Source organism: Canis aureus, chromosome 12 (assembly GCF_053574225.1).
Source record: "Canis aureus isolate CA01 chromosome 12, VMU_Caureus_v.1.0, whole genome shotgun sequence".
NCBI classification, from domain to species: Eukaryota; Metazoa; Chordata; class Mammalia; order Carnivora; family Canidae; genus Canis; species Canis aureus.
In genome coordinates this window covers 44,830,001-44,846,618 of record NC_135622.1, presented here as the reverse complement: position 1 = coordinate 44,846,618, position 16,618 = coordinate 44,830,001, and the positions used below count along the sequence as shown (strand labels likewise).

The 16,618-nt window shown below is 42.7% G+C and overlaps 2 protein-coding genes across 2 annotated transcripts in view; one reads left to right on the top strand and one right to left on the bottom strand.

The window, feature by feature from the left end:
* Nucleotides 1-16,618, bottom strand: part of ASXL2 (ASXL transcriptional regulator 2) — a 334,480-nt gene that overhangs the window by 257,779 nt on the left and 60,083 nt on the right. The window lies entirely within an intron of this gene.
* RAB10 (RAB10, member RAS oncogene family) overlaps nucleotides 8,663-16,618 on the top strand; it is an 84,883-nt gene continuing 76,927 nt past the window's right edge. Inside the window, exon 1 of the mRNA XM_077843885.1 lies at nucleotides 8,663-9,318. Coding sequence (XP_077700011.1) covers nucleotides 9,192-9,318 — 127 coding nt within the window. The 5' untranslated portion in view covers nucleotides 8,663-9,191. The remainder of the gene's footprint in view (nucleotides 9,319-16,618) is intronic.

The window sequence follows — 16,618 nt, the reverse complement described above, 5'->3', positions numbered from 1 at the left end:
TGACCCTAAGATCATGACCTGAGCTGCAATCCAGAGTCAGACGCTTAACTGACTAAGCCATCCAGGACCCCCAATATTAGCCAATTTTCAACACCCAGGCAAGCTTTTGTGATCTGGATTAGCTCAATATGCATTCTCCACATTTTATTTACCACCTAGTAACAAGTGCTTAGATTGATTCCAACATCCAGCTGCCACAAACATATTCATGATGAACCAATGTGGGGATTTCTCAGGGACATACCCACGAGTGGTATTATCGAGTCATAGGCATGTATGTCGTCTATTAAATATTGTCTCATTGCTTTCCAGAATAGCTTGACCAGACTGCACTCCCACCAGTTATGCATGAGTGTTCTTGTCCCTTCATATCTTCACCAACACTTGGTATCCTTTAATTTTTGTCATTCTGATGGGCAGAAAATACTATCTTGTTTGAATTTCTCAGATTACAAGTGAATTTGAACATTTTTCCATACATTCTTCTACTCCTGTGAATTACCATTTCTCTCCTTTGTTTATTTTATTTTATTATTTTTTCTCCTTTGTTTATTTTAAATTTGTGTATGTAAGAGGTAATTTTTATCATAATTTATTGAATAGCTTCAGTAGCTATTCATCTGGAAGGTGGCTTCTTCTCAATCAGGTACCAAATCACCTCAGTCATAGGGAATATCCCTATTGGCCCTGATTTCTATAACCTGCAGTGGTAGCCTGATCTGGGAATTTCCATAGGGTTTTTTCCCCCAAGATTTTGTTTGTTTATTCATGAGAGACACAGAGAGAAGCAGAAATATAGAGGGAGAAGCAGGCTCCCCCAGGGATGCCTGATGTGGGACTCAATCCCAGGATCACACCCTGAGCCAAATACTCAACCACTGAGCCCCCAGGTCCCCTTTTCCCTATGGTTATATGCTCGATTCAAATAATATTCAATTATAAGTGTCACATTCCACTGGAGGAGACATATGCAAACCAAAATGGTAGAGCTGATAGTTATCTGAGAGTTACCTTACATGAAAAGAGTTAGCTTGGAGCAGCCTTTTTTTTTTTTTAAGGAATTTATTTTTTTTTAAGATTATTTATTTATTTAGAAAGAGAGCTGGAGCAGGAGGAGGGGCAAAGGGAGAAAGAATCTCAAGCTGACACCATGCTCCACTAGATGTGGGATTTGATCTCACAACCCTGAGATCATGGCCCTGAGATCATGACGTTAGCTGAAATCAAAAGTCAGATGCTTAACCAACTGAGCCACCTAGGCACCTAAGTTTGGAGCAGCTTAAAGGAAAATACCAATGCTATCTTCAAAGAGTTGATGAGCTGTCATGTGAATGTGGGGAAAAGTTTATTCTGTGTTGCTCCAGAGTACAGAACTAAAACAAATGGGTGATGTTCCAGCAAAGCACAATTAGATTCAGTATGTGGAACACTTCCATCAGAAATACCTAGCACTAGAATCAGTCCTCTCAGCATCAGCAAACTCACTGGTAGTATTGAGACTGGACAGGCCATTGGTTGCTTAGGGCATTGTTGCACAGAGCAGGATATTAGTTTAGACGCCTTTCAAGATTTCCTCTGATGCAGATGTAATTCAATCTCATTTATATGTATTGAGCCCTTATTATATAAAAGACCCTGATCTAGGTATTATAGAAGATACAACAGTGGTTCCTTAGATGGTTTACATCTTTCAGGGGGAAGAGAGTCAATGTTTAAGAGACTGCTAGCCTCACTGTCAGTTTCTTTACATGGATTATTTTAATCTTCACGATAGCTTCGTTTGGCAACTACTGATAACCCCACTTTCCAGATGAAGAAGTTGAAGTTCAAGATGATTAGTAATTGTCTAAGAAGATCCAGCTAAATGAGATGTAACAGGGATTCAAGATCAGATCACTATGACTCCATTGTACCATGCCGTAAGTCTATGAATTTTTTTAAAAGATTTTTTAAATTTATTTTTTATTGGTGTTCAATTTACCAACATACAGAATAACCCCCAGTGCCCGTCACCCATTCACTCCCACCCCCCGCCCTCCTCCCCTTCTACCACCCCTAGTTCGTTTCCCAGAGTTAGCAGTCTTTACGTTCTGTCTCCCTTTCTGATATTTCCCACACATTTCTTCTCCCTTCCCTTATATTCCCTTTCACTATTATTTATATTCCCCAAATGAATGAGAACATATAATGTTTGTCCTTCTCTGACTGACTTACTTCACTCAGCTTAAGATTTTTAAAATGTATTCGTGGAGACACAGAGAGAAAGAGAGGCAGAGGGCAGGCAGAGGGAGAAGCAGGCTCCATGCAGGGAGCCTGACGTGGGACTTGATCCTGGGTCTCCAGGATCACGCCCTGGGCTGAAGGCGGCGCGACTGCTAAGCCACTGGGGCTGCCCAAGTCCATGAATTTTTAAGTCACAAGTGTGGCTTCAAATTTCTTGCCTTGGAAAAGGGTTAAAGCATTCCTGTCCTCTTGTTCTGCCTCTAGAAAGTGCTTTTTCTCTTTAACTCTGTTTTCTTCTGACTTTTGGTGCTTCTGTGAATTTTCTGACCATCTCATGCAGGTCAAGTCACCATGCCCTGTGCTCTCCCCTCCTGTCTTTCCGTCTCAATTTATCTAAAGCCTCTTTTGCTCTTCAGAGCTCTGACTTTTGCTGCTATAAAAATTCCAGTTCCTGTGATGGATAAAGCGTGCCCTTATAGCCCTGTTTTGCATTGATCCACCCAGGGGTTTATTCTGCATGTCTTTTTTTTTTTTTTTAAGATTTTATTTATTTATTCATGATAGACATAAAGAGAGAGGCAGAGACATAAGCAGAGGGAGAAGCAGGCTCCCTGCAGGGGAGCCTGATGTGGGACTCGATCCCAAGACCCCAGGATCATGACCTGAGCTGAAGTAAGATGCTCAATCACTGAGTCACCCAGGTGCCCCTACTGCATGTCTTCATGTTAAAAGAGAACCACTATGTTTGTTTATTTCTTGATGCTCTCATTTTCTAAATAATGTGAATTGCAGTTAATAGAGCAGTTAAATAAAGCAGCTAATACTTTATTTATTTTTTTTTAAATCTTTTTTTTATTTATTTATGATAGTCATACAGAGAGAGAGAGAGAGGCAGAGACATAGGCAGAGGGAGAAGGAGAAGCAGGCTCCATGCACCGGGAGCCCGACGTGGGATTCGATCCCGGGTCTCCAGGATCGCGCCCTGGGCCAAAGGCAGGCGCTAAACCGCTGCGCCACCCAGGGTTCCCAGCTAATACTTTATTACCTAGTTGAAGAGTCAATTATTAGAAAATAGATAATCATCCTTGATTATCTTGGATGATTCTTTTTGCCTTAGATGATTCTTTTGTTTTTCTTTAGACATTATAAAAAGGTTAGTTTACATATTTACATTTTTTAAAGATTTTATTTTATTTATTCATGAGAGAGAGAGAGAGAGGGAAAGAGAGAGAGAGGCAGAGACACAGGCAGAGGGAGAAGCAGACTCTATGCAGGGAGTGAGGCATAAAGTTGCAAAGATCCCTTCCTGTCTAGGATGTCACCATGGATTAACAGAATGCATTTCATGTCTCAAAACATGTAATTTGTTAAGATTTATGCCCCTCTAGTTTTGCTTTTTTCAACAAGCCAATGATCCTCAAATGGAAAAAGTTGTGTTAGTTCTTGTGGCGGTAATAACATCGCTGAGGCTTAACTAAAGGCCAAACACTGTGTCTCATCTAATCCTCACACAATGTTACGGTACTTTCTATCTTATTTTCACTTCACAGATGAGAAAACAGGTTTAGAGATATAAGTAACTTACAACAGGTCTCTTTTTAACAAAGGGACAGATATAGAACCTTAAATCTAACCAACTCAAGGTGTATTTTTAAAAAAAATTATTTATTTATTTATTTGACAGAGAGAGTACAAGCAGGGGGAGCAACAGAGGAAGAAGCAGGTTGCCTATTGAGGAGGGAGCCAATGCAGGGCTCTATCCCAGTACCCTGGGATCATGACCTGAGCCGAAAGCAGACACTTAACCCACTAAGCCACGCAGGGGCCCTGGTTTTTTTACATGTTTTAAAAAAGATCTTATTTATTTATTCATGAGAGACAGAATGAGGCAGAGACAGGAGAAGCAGGCTCCATGCAAGGGACCTGATGTGGGACTCAATTCCAGGACTCCGATATCATGCCCTGAGTTGAAGGCAGATGCTCAACCACTGAGTCACCCAAGCTTTCCTTTACATTTTTTTTAAAGATTTTATTTATTTATTTTTATTTTTAAAATTTTTTTAGTAAGCTCTATGCCCAATGTGGGGCTCAGACTCACAACCCTGAGATTGAGTTGCATGTTCTATGAACTGAGCCAGCCAGACACTCCTGTGGGTAGTTTTTTTAATAATTAATATTTTGTGTTTTTCTTATCTATAGGTTCTATGTTACTTGTGAAATAAGAAAGGAGAAACAATTGATTTTTTTAAAGTGCTATGGGAGTTCATAAGAGAAACAAGTTCCTTCCCCAGCAAGAGCGTTGGGGAAGACAGCCTATGCTGAGGACTTTTATGCTGAAGGCTGAAGAGATATATAAGTGGGGTGAGGAGAGGGTGCATTTCAGATGGAGAGAACCACATGAAACTAAGCATGAAATCAAGAAGATGCATAGTAACTGCAGAAAAGATGACTAGTTCAGTCATCTGGAGACTAATATATGGAAACCAGGATGGGAAATAAAGCTCACTGGTATGGACTGGCCATTAAGTGCCAGCACTCAGGAGCCCAGTATTTCAGAACTGAGGTATCCCTGGAGAAGTTTTTTTAAAAAATATTTTATTTATTTACTCATGAGAGAGAGAGAGAGAGAGAGAGAGAGAGGCAGAGACATCAGCAGAGGGAGAAGCAGGCTTCATGCAGGGAGCCCGATATGGGACTTGATCCTGGGACTCTAGGATCACGCCCTGGGCCGAAGGCAGGTGCTAAACCGCTGAGCCACCCAGGCTGCCCCCCTGGAGAAGTTTAGAACAAACAATGCAATGTACTGGGGAAGGCTCATGGGGCAATCATTCTCTAACAAGAAGTAGGATCAAGTCAAGATAGGTAGTCAGGGCAGAATATTGGCAGGGAATGGTGATAAGAACAGTTGCAGCCTCTGGGCATCAGGGATGTCTAAAAGAGACCTTCTTCATGGACTTCCTTGCTGAAGGTTGGGTGTGTGAACACAGGAAACAGGCAGTAGCAAATGGGCAAAAGCCCTGAGATTGGAATGGTAGGTTTTACAGCAAGGTGATGACCTAACAGTGGAACTGCCACTCAAGGGAAGAACTCCATTTTTTAAGGAGAACAAAGAGAGCAAAGGGGTGGAGAAATTAAAGGAAGAAATCAGGTATAAAGAATAGAAAATATATGCAGGAAGAGGAGGAAAGATGATCCTGAGTCAGTATCTTTTGAAGTAGGGATTTCTTTCTTTCTTTTTTTTTTTTTTGAAGCTTATGTGTATATATATTTAAGTTATCTCTACATTCAGCATGGGGCTTAAACTCATGAAGCCAAGATCAAGAGTTGCATGTTCCTCAGACAGAACAGGCCAATTGCCCCAAGGCAGGGATTTCTTATAGCTTTAGAGGCAGGTCCTGAAAGTTGAAGCTGAAGATTCGTAACATGACTTTGGTCAGCTTGTGTTCTCTAGAAAAATACAGAAATAATACCTTAACTAATAATATGAACATATAAATATACCTATTTTATTTCTTGGCTTTACAAATATTTGGACTAGAGTCTTTTTTTTTTTTTTAAAGATTTTCTTTGAGAGACAGAGAATGAACATGAGTAGGGGCAAGAGGGGAGGGGGAGAGGCAGAGGGAGAAGTAGACTTCTCGCTGAGTGGGGAGCCCGATACCGGGCTGGATCCCACCTGAAATCATGACCTGATCTGAAGGCAAATGCTTAATGCTGAGCCACCCAGGCTCCCCTGGAGTAGAGTCTTTTCAGAGCATTTTTAAAACTACATATATCCTAAGCTAGTAATAACTTGGCATTTTCTTTCACTAAGTTTTAGCATTTATCAAATATTATTTCAGGATGCTAGGTTTACCTTTTAGGCCTACATAGACCCTCATTTTATTCTTTTTTTTTTTTTTTTTTCCTAGAGTCAGAGATCTTTCACACCTTGATCATGCCAGACACCTTCAGTGGTAGATATAGCTTGATGCTTATGTCTTACTCCAGCAAAACTTTTAATTAACTTTAGGGAAGCCAAATATTAAGTACTGCCTGAGCCACCTCCATGCAATGTGATGTCCTGTAGAGGTTTTCTTCCCTTTTCCCTCGCACATAATGCTGGCTCTGCCACTAATGGTGTGACCTCTAAGCCTTAGACTTATTTGTAAGTCACATGCAAGAGTTGAATTATGATTTAAAGATATGAAAGCTTGGGGCACCTGGGTGGTACAGCCAGTTGGGCATCTGATTCTCCGTTTTGGTTCAGAGTGGTGGGATGAGCCCCTCTCTGGCTGCATGCTCAGTACAGTGTCTGCTTGGGATTTACTGCCTCGTGCCCCCTTGCATGTGCATGGTTTCTCAAATAAATAAATCTTTTAAAAATATATTTCATGAGAGAAAAATCTTTTAAAAATATTTTCATGATTCATGAGAGACACAGGCAGAGGGAGAAGCAGGCTCCTCCTAGGGAGCCTGATGTGGGACTGGATCCTGGATCCCAGGATCATGCCTTGAGCCAAAGGCAGAGATTCAACTGCTGAGCACTCAGGTGTCCCTCAAATAAATAAATCTTAAAAAAAAAAAAAATGAAAGCTCTAAAATTCTACAATCCTGACTCAATAATAAATACAATTTGTTAATAAGTGTAATTAATTCCTAAGGTTTCAGAATATGGAGCCTGTGGAGAAAAGGCTAATTGATATAACTGCTCGAAACAACTGGGATAAAGCATAGTTTTAAAAATTTATTTTCCATATTTAGCTGCCCTAATTCCCAAAATTTATGTAGTGGAATTAATTAGGCTTTCTACATTTAAAAATCATGACATTAAAAAAAAATGCTTCACAATACTGGGGCTTGAGTTAATCAAACTTATTTTGAATGGGAGAATCACGCCATCATTGGAGTCCCCGAGGTGCACAATGTCATGCCTTAATTGATGACAAACCTGTGTAGCACTGACCATAGCTCATTTTGATTTGCACAGTTATATTAGAATTGTTGGTATTATCTTAAGACACTCCGAACTGGAAAGAGAATGATCCATAGAGGATAAGGTTTGAGTAACAAGAGCAATCATAGAGACAAACTGAAGGGCGAGGTGTATTAAAGAAGACAAGCATTTTCAGTAGGGAGGTTTTAGGGGTGATTGGGAAGAACGCAAGCCAAGCTTTTAAAAAAAAGGGAGACTGAAATGTGATTACCCTAACTGCCTCAAAGACCAATTTTAGTTACATATTAAATATACATAGCATTTTTTTGCGGGTGGGGGGGGCGGCAGGGTGTAAAAATGTAGTTTTTACTTCTGTCTCAATCCCTGTTTCCAGATGTCTCAGGGTTTTCTCCTGTATCAGGACGAACCACAGGTTCAACTTCTCAGCCATGACATTCTAGGTGTGCTTTGCGGCGGTGCAACACACTGGGAATGGCAGGGCAGGAGGACGACTATTTAACCTACAGAAAGGAAGGAGAGGAAGAGGGAAGCATAAAGCCTGATGGGGGGAGCCCGAAGGAAGGGCTTAAGGCATATGAAAAGAGAGTGCCAGGAAGAGGCAGCGTCGGGTTGGGGCTGGCTTTAGTATCCTTCAATCTTGGACGCCGGTGGTTCGATTTTGGCGGCAGGGAGGGGCCGTGCTTCCCATGCATGGCGCTCGGGGCTCTCCCGTCTTCCAAAAGGACTGCAAGGCCTGCAGCGGGTTCTCGCCGTGGCGCCCGGCACCCAAGCCTCCACTTTGCGGGAAGGTCCTCCCCGCGCCCAGGTGTTCCTCAATCCTCCTCTCCTTGCCCTGAAAGGCGGATGACATCATCCCCACCTGAGCAGCCCGGCCAGTTTTTCCATTTCAAACTGCTGCTCTCTGGAACGTCAACTCTTGCTCGTTAAGTAAAGCGGGATGGAGGTCTAAATGTTTCTCCCGTCACGATTAGCCACGAGGGCGGGCACTCCGGGGATGCGTCTCATTTTAGCACAGAGCCCATTAACGACCCAGGGCGCCACTTTTTTCTCGCGTTTACGAGCCGCCGCTGCACCGGAACATATGGCCGTCCGAGCCTGTCAGTGCGCCGAGACCTTCAACTCGACACACGCGACAAACGGGACCGGGAGCCTCCGCAGCGTAGCCGGGAGGGCGACCCCCGGAAGACGCCCGGCGGGGTGTGGGGGGTGCCAAGGGGCTACTCCAGCGTGCCGCGCCTGCGCAGTCGCCAGGCAGCGCCTCCCCGCGGGGCGTGCTCGTAGCGCCGCGCACCCTATCAGGCGGCCGCAGGGAGCGCGCCCGCGGCCTCGCCCTCTCTCGCCCCTCCCCTCTCTCTTCTCCGCGGGGCCCTAGGCTGAGGCTCTGAGACCTCGGCGCGCCGCTCCCCGCCCCCGCGTGCCCCGACACCCTCCGGCGCGCGTGCGCAGAGGCGATCCGCAGGGCGAGGGCGCGAGGGAAGGGCGGGCGTACGTCCTTGCGTGCGTCTCAGGCAGCGCGCACGCCGGCGTGAGAGGGCACGGGGAAAAGGTGGCTCTGGCCGGGGAGGCTCGGCTTCCTGTGGCTATGTAGCTGAGCTCGTCGGCTCGGGGTCCTCCTTCGCTGCCGCCGCCGCGTCCTGGCGCGGAGTTTCTGCTCGGGAGAGAGCCTGTCCTCACGTCCGCCGCGCTCCCTCGACGGCAGAGCTTGTTCGCTCGCCCGTGGGAGCGTCCCGGCCGAGCAGCCCTGAGGGGGGAGGGGAGGCCATTTTGTCCCGACCGACTCCCCGGAACCGGGCGGAGCGGCTGGGAGAGGCTGCGGAGCCGCGGTCGCCGCCCTCGGAGGCACCGGACGCCGCCACCGTCGGGGCTTCCTCGACGAGGCCGTTCGCAGGTCGCCCGCGCCCTCTCGAGCCCTCGTTTTTCCCACGCTACCCCGGTCCTCCGGCCTGAGAACGCCCAAGTGAGGAGTTGGCCGTCGTGAGAGGGACCGATCCCTTGGGGCCGCCGGCGGCGAGAGCCTGAGCCGCTCCTCCCAATGGCGAAGAAGACGTACGACCTGCTTTTCAAGCTGCTCCTGATCGGAGACTCGGGAGTAGGGAAGACCTGCGTCCTTTTTCGTTTTTCGGATGATGCCTTCAATACCACCTTTATTTCCACCATAGGTAAGACCTGTGGGAAGATGGTGTACGGTCTGGGTAGCTGCAGACCGTTTCTTTTAACTCCAGACATCTTGCTTCCCGTAATAAACGCCTTTGTTTCAGTGATTCCGATTCCAGGCGAACAGACCCAAGTTACTGATTGAATCGACATCGAGCTTGCTGGGGCGGGGTCTTCCCATGCTTTCCATCCGGTCTTTTGCTTTCGAGTCTCCCACTCTGTTCATTGCCTCTGTTGCAAAATATGCAGCATTAACCACGTTCCAAAATGCTGTTTCTTTAAGCGCCTGGACTGGCTTTTTCCATATCTGTGTGGCGTTAACTAGATGTACGATACTTGTAAGGGATTTATTTTAGGGGATGGGATGGAAGCCGTGGTAGTCGTTTGGTAAAGGCCTGGATTTAATACTTAGGGGCAGAGAGAAGATTCCATATGGTCATAACTTAGAGTAAACTTGAGGGTTTGTGTGAGGAATAATTAAAGCAAATTAGAGGGGAAAAGTGAGTTCCCCCGCGTTGACTAATCCATTGATGTGTCAAACAATCGGAGGCTCTTCGTGCTTGGGGTGGGACTCAGTTGGCATGTTTGCCTCACAGTGCTTTTCCAGACATCAACAGGAGCAGTAATCTAAGAGAGATGATCATTTTCTGTCCTCAAACCCGAAAGAATGAAGTCCTCTCTTCCATTTGACTTTACGCTCCGGTTTATAGGAAAACATTTGGCCGGTCCTCTTAGCCCTAGAACTTCTCATGTACTTTCACCTCATGTTTCAGGATTACTTAGATTAGTAAGTAAGAACTAAAGATTGACCTTTTAAGTCGGTTTCCCGTTTTGGAAAAGAGAAGGCTCTAGGAAAGTCCCTTTGGACTCTGGTTAGAAAATTTAGTGGCATTAACACAATTTGTGTTAAACGAATTGTGTGTGGAAACCGTCCTCCCCCCCCCCCCCCCCCAAATATCTTAAAGGACACATGGTTGCTCCTGTCATGTGGAGCCCAGCACTCAGCATTGGGGGAGTGCAGTGAAATCCAATTATAAGTGTAACTAGTTTTATATTTGAGACGATTTTAAAAAGCAACTCCAGTCTTCTCTGAACTCTGGGAATTGTCAAAATTAAGCTGATTTCAATTTATAGCATTACTGGAATGGTTGATTTGGATTTCTTAGGACAACGTTTTAATTCATTGTTACAAAATTATGCTGAAACTAAATTGGGCAAGTGATCATTTAAAATAGATTTTAATTTTACTCTTCTTTTTTTCTGGGGTGGGTAAGAGTCATTGCAATCATTATTTCATGTGTATCATACTATTCTTTTGACCTGTCATAAATTTAATGAAATTTAGAACTTGTTCTCTGCTTGTGGATTAGCCCCTCCTATCACTAAGTTTGCTTTTAATATTCCCCTTTTAGCTGTAGCTGGGTGGGTCAAGTGGTTAGATCAGCAAATATTTATTGAGCACCTAATGTTAGGCACGGTTTTAGGTACTCTAAGTGGTGAACACAATAGACCCCTTGAGCAGTCTAGTGAGGACAGAGTGTGGGAACTGCTACAGTAGGGATGCACATAGGGAGGAAGGGTGATTAGCCTGAATCATGGGGAGTCTTAACTAGGCTTGCATAGATATGGTGTTTGAAATGAAGCCTGCAGGACATAGGAATTGGGATGGGATAGGGCCTAGAAATTCTGGAAAAGGAACATAGTCTGTGAGATCAAGGATTTAATTTGTGTGGTCAACTTTAACCTGCTATTGAGAAGAGTAGGCGGAGAATGAGAAGCAATGCATTAAGCCCTATTTCAGTCTTTTTATAATGGGTACACACCCTCAAGTAGAACCCAGTCCTCCTGTAAGATGACACAATCTTGTGTAGTCCTTTTTAAAAGTTTTATTTGTGTTTTTGGTAATCTCTACACTCATCATGGGGCTTGAACTCACAACCTTGAGATCAAGAGTCTGTGCTCTTTCAACTGAACCAGCCACCCTGTGTAGTCCTTTTATTAGGGAAAATGTGTGGTGGCTTTGGTTTGAGCCTGCTGAGTTGGAATCCTACTTCCACAGTCTGTGGGCTTTGGCAAGTTACTTAATTTCTATGTGCTTCAGTTTCTTCTTTAAATAGGACCTACTACATAGGGTAGTTGTGAGGATTTTATGGATCAGGGAGGGTGGAGCATCTAACATGGTGCCAGGCACACTGTAGGAACAGAGTGCATATTAGCAGGATATAGAATATGTGTCCTTTCGACCACTGAAGTATAGCAGAGTAAGTTACTTTATGGATTGAATGCCCTGTGCACAGTGGTCACTCAAATATTTGTTAGTGCTCTGCTAAACAATTTCACATTAGACTCTGAAACTTTCATATTTTGATATAAAAATATTTGATATGTTTGGTATTTTGATATAGAAGATAGATTGAAGAGTGTGAACCGAGAAATGAATAAATACATAAGTATAAAATTTTGAACATAGTTCCAGCACATATTGCATGTATTACTTTGTGTACAGGTTTAGAAGCCTGTTGTCTTAAACCCAGTGCTGTTTGAAACAAATAGAATGTGAGCCACGTGATATTTTTTGGTATTAAAAAAGTTAAAAAAGACATTTTTTACGTTAACAAAAGTAAAAGAATGGGGTACCTGGATGGCTCAGTCTATTGAGCATCTGACTCTTGATTTTGGCTTGGGTCCTGACCTCGGGGTTGTGGGATTGAGGCCTGCTCTGGACTCTGGGCTAAGTGGAGTCTACTTGAGATCCTTTCCTTCTACCCCTCTGTCCACCACGCATGTCCTCCTGCTTTCTCTCTTAATTTAAATAAATAAATCTTGGGGTGCCTGGGTGGTTCATTTGGTTAAGCATCCAGCTCTTGGTTTTGGCTCAGGTTAGTTGGGAGAGGCTCTGGGCTTAGCAGGGAGTTGGCTTGAGATTCTCTCCCTTCCACTTCTAATGCCCTTTCCCCTTTGCTCTCATTTGCATGCACTTTCTCTCAAAATAAATAAAATCTCTCTCTCTTTTTTTTTAAGATGTTATTTATTTATTCATGAGAGAGAGAGGCAGAGACACAGGCAGAAGGAGAGGCAGGCTCCATGCAGGGAGCCCGACATGTGACTCAATCCCAGGTCTCCAGAATCACACCCCAGACCGAAGGGGACACTAAACTGCTAAGCCACCGGGGCTGCCCATAATCTTTAAGAAAAAATAAATCTTAAAAAAAGTAAAAGAAGAATTTATTTTCATTTTTTAAAAAAGATTTATTTATTTAAAAATTTTTATTTTTATTTTTTCAGAGGCAGAGAGAGAGAGAGGCAGGCAGAGGGGCAGAGACACAGGCAGAGGGAGAAGCAGGCTCCCTGCAGGGAGCCCGATGTGGGACTTGATCCCGGGTCTCCAGGATCACACCCCAGGCTGCAGGCGGCGCTAAACCGCTGAACCACTGCGCCACCGGGGCTGCCCAGATTTATTTATTTTAGAGAGCTTGTGCCCTTGCACTTTTGGGGAGAGCAGGGGGTGTGGCAGAGGGTGAAGGAGAGAGAGAATCTCAAATAGGCTCCCTGCTGAGTGTGAGGCTTAATCCCACAGCCCTGAGATGACTTGAGCTGAAATCAGGAGTCAGACGTTTAACCAACTGAGCCACCCAGGCACCCAAAGAAGAATTTAATGATATTTTGAATTCATTTTTATCCCAAATGTTATCATTTTGTTATGTAATCAAAGTTTAGAAAATGTTGAGATTTTATATTTTTTTTCTTCATGTGTATGTTATACTCAAAGCTAATTTCAACTTAGATTGGGCACCTTTCAAGTGCTCAGTAGTCATGTGGCTGGTAGCTACCATATTGAACAGGGCATGTCTGAACTAGCTAGTTGGTTAACGTGCAGATGACGAGAAATGACTATGGACGTATACTACTATTTCACTTTTTAAAAAAAGATTTTAAATTTTATCAGTTGACTAGGTAAACCCCCCCCTTTGGCTTTTAAAAAAAAATCTGGAGCATTCTCTTAATTATGAATGGTAGTGAAATTTGAGTTGTTACTTGATTGTTAAAACCTCCTGAGGTTTTTATAGGTAGTTACTTTGCTGAGTGAGTATTCAGAAGTAGGTATTCAGAAGAGCCAAACTGCCAATATTAAGCAGGTCCTCATTTCAAGCAGAATCATTTTAGTTGGTTATTGGTTCTTGGAAGAAAGAATTTTTTTTTTTTAAGTTTTATTTATTTATTTATTTTTAATTTGTGATAGAGAGAGAGGCAGAGACACAGGCAGAGGGAGAAGCAGGCTCCATGCACCAGGAGCCCAACGTGGGATTCGATCCCGGGTCTCCAGGATTGCGCCCTGGGCCAAAGGCAGGCGCTAAACCGCTGCGCCACCCAGGGATCCCGGAAGAAAGAATTTTTATAGGCTTATTATGTTTATAGTGCAGTGAAAGACAACTGTATTTAAATATTTCTGTGTACTTTAAATTCCCATACTTTTACATCAGAAATTATGTATGGTATTAATGATTTGATTTATTGTAGACAGACTTGCAAAAACAAATTACTGGTATATTTCACACTTACCATTTTCAGAGAGAGTCCAAGGATCCAAGGGCACTAGAATATAAGCAGCACAAGAGTAGAGGGTGGCATTTTTTTTTTAATTAAAAATTTTTTAATTTTTAATTTTTTTAAAGATGCTAAGCACCTAGAAGAATCTCTTCATTTAGTGGGTGAAGGAAGACAGGCAGACAGACAGGTAATACAGTCAGGATCTTCTAATATAGTTTTTATTTAAATATTTTCTTTTCTACTTACTTTCTGAGCATTATATACGTGAAGTAGATTGGGATCTTTACTCAAGAATATTAGCTGTTTGGCCAAGAGAGTAATTTTATTATAAAACCAGCCTTAGAAATTCAAAGATTGTTTGAGATGAGAAATGTTTGCTAAAAAGATAGTTATTGGTTTTGGATGAGCAGATTTCAGTGGTTGATTTGGTTATAACCCTCTTGTAGTATGAGGTCAGGAAAACATTACCTTTTGGTGTTATAGTAGTTTAATGGACATTTCCCAAAGCAGCAATTTTTAGCAGACTGTTACTGAATATACTACTTTTTGGTTTTGTTAATCCCTTCCTCCTTCCCTAGACTTATATTACCTTTTCCATAGGGAGTATCTTTCATTGGGAAATGGAGTGTTTGGGCTCCATGCAAGAAGTTAAATTGGTAAAGACTCTTGCCCCTGGGAGAGGTATAATGAATGCATCTTTTGTTGTCTTTCTGAGTGTTTTTGCTAAGCTTTGGGAGGGTAGGATGGTTCCACTAGCCTGCATTTAAGAATTGGTTGATTAGATTGAACTGAGCCCATTTTTATGGGGAGGCTGCTTTTTAGAGAAATGAAACAAAAACAAAAACCTCTGGCAAATGAAAAGCGTCTGGACTTTGCTGTGATTCTCAGTCAGCAGCTTATGCTATAGGAATGCCAGAGTGCCTAATGAATCATTCATTTGAACACATATTTTTAGGACTGATCAAAAACTATCTGGACATTTTTCCCAAAGAAGATACACAAATGGCCAGTAAGCACACATGAAAAGGTGTTCAACATCACTAGTCATTAGGGAAATGCAAATCAAAACCACCAGGAGATGTTATTTCACACCCATTAGGATGACTGAGTTATCACAAATGAACTTTGTTATACAATTACCTGTTCAAGTTCTTTCAGTTCTTTTGGGTATAGACCTAGAAGTGGAATTGCTGGCTTATGTGGTAATTCTATTTTTAAGTTTTTGAGAAACCACAATATTGTTTTCCATAGTGGCTGTACTGTTTTACATTCCCACTATCACTGCCCCAGGTTTCCAATTTCTCCACATCCTTAGCAATATTTATCTATTTAGCAGCAGCATTATTCATAATAGCTAAATGGTGGAAACAACCCAAATGTCCACATGAATGGATACACAAAATGTATTATTGTCTGCGTAGAGTGTATCAGCCTTAAAAAGGAATGAAATTCTGGTATATGCTACAACATGGATGGACCTTGAAAAACACTGTGCTAAGTGAAACAAGCCAGACCAAAAAAAGGACAAATACTGTGTGCATTTATATGAGGTACTTAGAATAGGCAAATTCATAGAGAAAGTGGAATAGTGGTTACCAGGGCCTTGGGACTGGGTAATGGGGAGTTACTGCTTAATGTGTACAGAGTTTCAGTTTGGGATGAAAAATTTGAGATGGATAGTGGTGATGGTTGTATAACAATTAGAATATAACACCACTGAATTATATGCATAAAAATGGTTAAAATGCACAAAAAGGTAAATATTCACTATGATTACATTTACATGACGTTTCTAAAGTCAAATTCATAGAAACGGAAAGTAGAACGGTGAAGGGTACAACAATAGTCCCCCAGGGAGTGGGGGTAGAGGGAAATAGGGAGTTGTTCAGTGGGTATGGAGTTTCAGTTTTGTAAGATGAAAAAGTATTGGAGGTCTGTTGCACAGCAATGTGAATATATTTAATAGTACAGCACTCTGCCCTTAAAACTAGTTAAGGTGATACGTCTTTTTTTTTTTAATATATATTTTTAAATTTATTCATGAGAGACAGAGAGAGAGAGAGAGAGAGAGAGGCAGAGACACAGGCAGAGGGAGAAGCAGGCTCCATGCAGGGAGCCCGATGTGGAACTCGATCCCGGGACTCTGGGATCACATCCTGGGCCAAAGGCACACGCCAAACCACTGAGCCAACCAGGGATCCCCAAGGTGATAAGTCTTAAGTGTATTTTACCATAGTTTAAAAAAATAAATTTTATGTTATATTTTACTAAGAATCCAAAAAAACCCCTACCCAATTCTTAACCCCAGTTCTCTCTGTAAGGGTGTTTGATCACAGACAGCCCCTCACTGTTCCATGTAATAGCTACTGTTAACCAGTGGTCATTGAGTCCAGAGGATTCTTTATGGTATTTCACCATATTTTAGTGTCATTGGTCTGTACTTTTAGATACTGAAGTCAGGTTTGTCTTTTTTGTTGTATGTACACAGAACTCTATGGAATGTTAGAATCATGAAATATTAATGCAGGAAAGAACCCTGCAATTTAAAAGAGTTAGGAAATAGACTAGTGAGGTGAAGGAAGTTTAGAAGATTATGTGGCTAATTAGTGAAAGAGGTTTGTGGTTTAAAAAAAAAAAATTTATTTTGAGAGAACACGGGTGCCCAAGGGCTAGGTGGGGAGAGAGCCGAGGGAGAGGGACAGGCAGACTCCCTCCATGCCTAAGGGCATGGCTGTATCCCACCACCCTGATATTATG